We start from the raw sequence: 3954 nt of genomic DNA on the forward strand, positions 1-3954 counted from the left end.
CTTCTGCTTCATTAGTGCAGGATCTACAGCTACAGCACAAAGAAGTGTCTGCTTTTATTTTATTTATTGCCCACACACTCTAACACTTCAGCAAATGTTAGGTCTTAAAATGTGCCTTTAAGGAGATGGTTAGTTTGGATAGTTGTGCCATTATTAACAGTTTCATGCCTAGAGTTGGTGAGTGGCATCTAAAGGCATTCAGAGGTTTAAACCTCAGATGAAAAAAAAAAGCGACATTCACGAGTATGTACAAATATGTGATATTAGTTATATTTTAAATTAGTTAAATGTACTTTAAAGGACTTTCCTGCCTGGGGAATTTGACATTAGTCCATGCATGAAGACAAAAGTCCCCAAAACATGTTACGGATAAAGTTAATTAGCATTTATCGGAGACTATTTAAAGCCATGGATAAATACACATTCAGAGTCCATTTTTAAATCTCTTTTCTTTTTTTTTTTTTCGTCACAGTGGTGCCGGGAGCAGCCACCGTCATCATTATGGTGTGTGTGGGTTTCCTGGTTGTCATGGTGATCCTGGGAGTGTTCCGGATTCGTTCCATCCATCGCCGTGGTGAGGGAGCCGGGGACGGGGCTAAGGAGGGCGGCAACCAATGGGACGACTCTGCCCTCACCATCATCGTCAACCCCATGGAGGTAAGAAACAGAAACGTCATTAATATGGTATGGATGTTAGCTTTTCGTTTAGATAATACAATTTGTGGTCTATTTTGTATTTTTAGACTTTTTGTATGTACTTTATTATTGACGTTTCATTGTAACAGCAGAATTTTAATCCCTGTTTGAATGTATAATATATTAAACATTGACGTAAGGCCTGGGATTCATATCGATATTATATTTATTTCATGATATGAAGATAACGTCCTTGTTTTTTTGGATACTGTCTTTTCTTCGTTTTAAAGGCCCCAATAGTCAACACTATAATATTGTAACACTATTGATATTGAGGAGTTTGTTAATCATTTGAATATATGTAATTCTTACATAGCAGATTTACTGGCTTCTAGTATCGAACAGACACTTTCATCTCTTTCAATGTTGTCTTTTTACAAGTAACGTTAGGGCTTTGCATCGATATCATGACATTAGACTAGATAACATATTCTTTCATTTTCCAAATTGGGATCAATAAAGTTAATCTTATCTTAGAATATGTGTAATATGACTTCATGTTGTCTTTTCCTGGGCTTTAAAAGTCTGCATTACCGTTTTGTGGCTTCTGGATGCTCTAGCTCTTATCTTATAATTGAATTTTTAAATGTGGGTTCTACGACGTGTTGATGTTTATTTGTAACAGCAACATTTAGTCCATTTCTAAAATGTGTAGTCCATTGAGTATCAACTTCAAATTGTTAAGTAATGCAGTGACATTTCTTAACGAGCCATAACTCTTGAATGTGTATCAACTTTAAAGGTCACCTATTGTGCAAAATCCACTTCTCCATGTCTCTTCTACATCAACATGTGTCCCCTCTTCTTCATGTCTCTTCTACATCCACATGTGTCCCCTCTTCTTCATGTCTCTTCTACATCCACATGTGTCCCCTCTTCTTCATGTCTCTTCTACATCAACATGTGTCCCCTCTGTGGAAAGAGACTCTGAAAGTTTCAGGAACAAAGATTCTCTCTCTTTTTGATCCATTTCTATAAAAACCTGTCTGAAAATGAGCTGATCAGATTTTGGCCACTTTATGATGTCATAGCGATGTTTTGGCTTGTGTAACCATTAGCCAATCAGCAACCAAGGTAACCCCCCCCCCCCCCCCTTATCACCTGAATCTCCTCCTAGAGCACCATTGAGTTCTTTGTAACCAAATCTCTCTCAGAAGGGCGTGGGGAGGGGCTCCTTATTTTCATCTAAAGTAACAGACAGAGAATCAGCACTTTGGAAACAGGGCTGAAACAGAGGGGATTATGGGTAATGCTGCAATGATCTGTTTGGGAGACAAACACTTCAGAGACATGTTCTGTATATATCTGAGACCTATAATATATTGATGAAAAACAGTATAATAGGGGACCTTTAAACTAATAAACAACCTCACCTGTTCTCATCCTCTTCGATCTTTCCCGCAGTCCTACGAGTCTCGTATGGGCATCTCTGCCGACACGGAGGGGGAGGGGGAGGGGGAGGAAGAGGAAGAGGAGGCGGCGGAGTCACCTGAAGACGCCAGCGACGACCAGCGAATCATCAAGAAAGAGGCGAAGGACGCCCGCCGCTACTGAACCAGTTCTCATGGAAACCACAAACCGGCTCACACACTCCAACACTTTTCAAATCAACGACTGCTGACACTAGTATAAGGAATGTATGCTTACAAACACGACGCACAACACAGTCACTGTAATACTCTTGACACTCAACGCCATATGTGACCTATAGCCAACAACGGGCTGTTGCTCGCCACCTAAATGTTCAATGGCACAATGTATACATTTAATGTAATTTATCCGCCTGAGCAAAACCCCACCAAACTCGTCTGTGGTGCACCAGTTCTAAATCACACGATGGTAATGTGTCTGTATAGTGTTATACTGGTTGAATGAGACTGCTTTTGTTTAAAAAAAAAAAAAAGAGATTGTATTCTATCTTTTGTTATTGAACACAGAGTGAAATCTTTACAAAGTGGAACAGGCCTTGAAAAGATCCCGACATGTCTCTGACTCCCCGATTAGACTCGACTCGAGAAGTCTGTGCACAAGCTCTTTCCTCCCTCTTTGCTTCCTCTCTCGACACATTCCTCGAGTGAAGACAGCGAGGTCAGACATCACAGTCACTCCAACTTACCTATAACAACTTAAACGACGCTTGCAGGTATTTTACTTTTGGTGTTGTGACTACTTAGGCTCCTGACTATATGTTATGTTGGGCTGATTGGGCTGATGATAAGAAGATCTATCAGCCACACACCTCACCCAGGTTATGCAATACCCAGATGCATTAAAGCCTGTCGGTGTTGAGTCAGGAGGAGCAGAGTTTTAGCTTGTGATGACTAAACATCGTCATATACAGTAAACCCGGTGACCTCTGACCCCTCTCACAGTGACCGCTGGAATGTCTCTTAATGACTCTCACTGCTTCTACAATAAGACGTCAAATGCAACAACACACACACACGTACACACACACACCTCATAATGCTACCCCTGCTGTTTCCAGAATGTCCGCTCAGCTTGGGCAGTTTTGATTGTATTGATTGTAATGAATTTTCTGTACATACGAGGATGAATATTGTGATATTATTGTTATTACTATTATTATTGCAGCCACTCTTCTTCTCTCTTTTTTTTTTGCACACTTTGAGAGGGAGCAGGTTTACTTTTTTTCCATTCGAGTGATCACCTTTACAGCATCAGAAAAACAGTATAATAATAATAATACTAATAATAATAGTAGTTGTGATAAGGATGATAATCCCTTGATGAGTGTTTCTTAATTTGTGTGTAATATTGTTGTAATTTAAGAACTTGTCAATATCTGAATCACAGAAAAAGGAGGGCACATTGTTGTGATACGCCGATACGTCTCACTCATTTCACACTTTTTTCACATTTCAAAACTGAACCTTTAATTTATTTTCTATCTCACTCCATGAAATATATTTGATTCAATGAATGTGCTTCTCCTCACCTCCCTTTCTCCCCCCCGCCTCTCCCCCACTCTCCCTCTGTGTCTCTTGCTGTCTGTCTGTGTAACCTATCAATGTGCAGTGCTAAACCTGTCAGTAAATAAAGCCTGTCGTTTTTGAGTGTGATGTTAAGAAAGGAATAAACATTGCATTGATTAATAACTTATATTATTACTATGTTACTATTGGAACATTACCTGTAATTATTGATACGATGATGACATGGATTATGCTGAATAATTGTTATTGAGAACTGTCAGAAAACATTACGAAATTCATAATAAAAACACTATATGACGTC

General features: G+C 39.4%; 1 protein-coding gene across 1 annotated transcript in view; it reads left to right on the plus strand.

The window, feature by feature from the left end:
* Positions 1–3954, plus strand: part of clstn3 (calsyntenin 3) — a 46021-nt gene extending 42067 nt beyond the window's left edge. Inside the window, exons 16-17 of the mRNA XM_079640914.1 lie at positions 473–657; positions 2101–3954. Of these exons, the coding sequence (XP_079497040.1) occupies positions 473–657; positions 2101–2250 (335 nt within the window). The 3' untranslated portion in view covers positions 2251–3954. The remainder of the gene's footprint in view (positions 1–472; positions 658–2100) is intronic.

The sequence above is a fragment of the Notothenia rossii genome, assembly GCF_949606895.1.
Source record: "Notothenia rossii genome assembly, chromosome: 7".
NCBI classification, from domain to species: domain Eukaryota; kingdom Metazoa; phylum Chordata; class Actinopteri; order Perciformes; family Nototheniidae; genus Notothenia; species Notothenia rossii.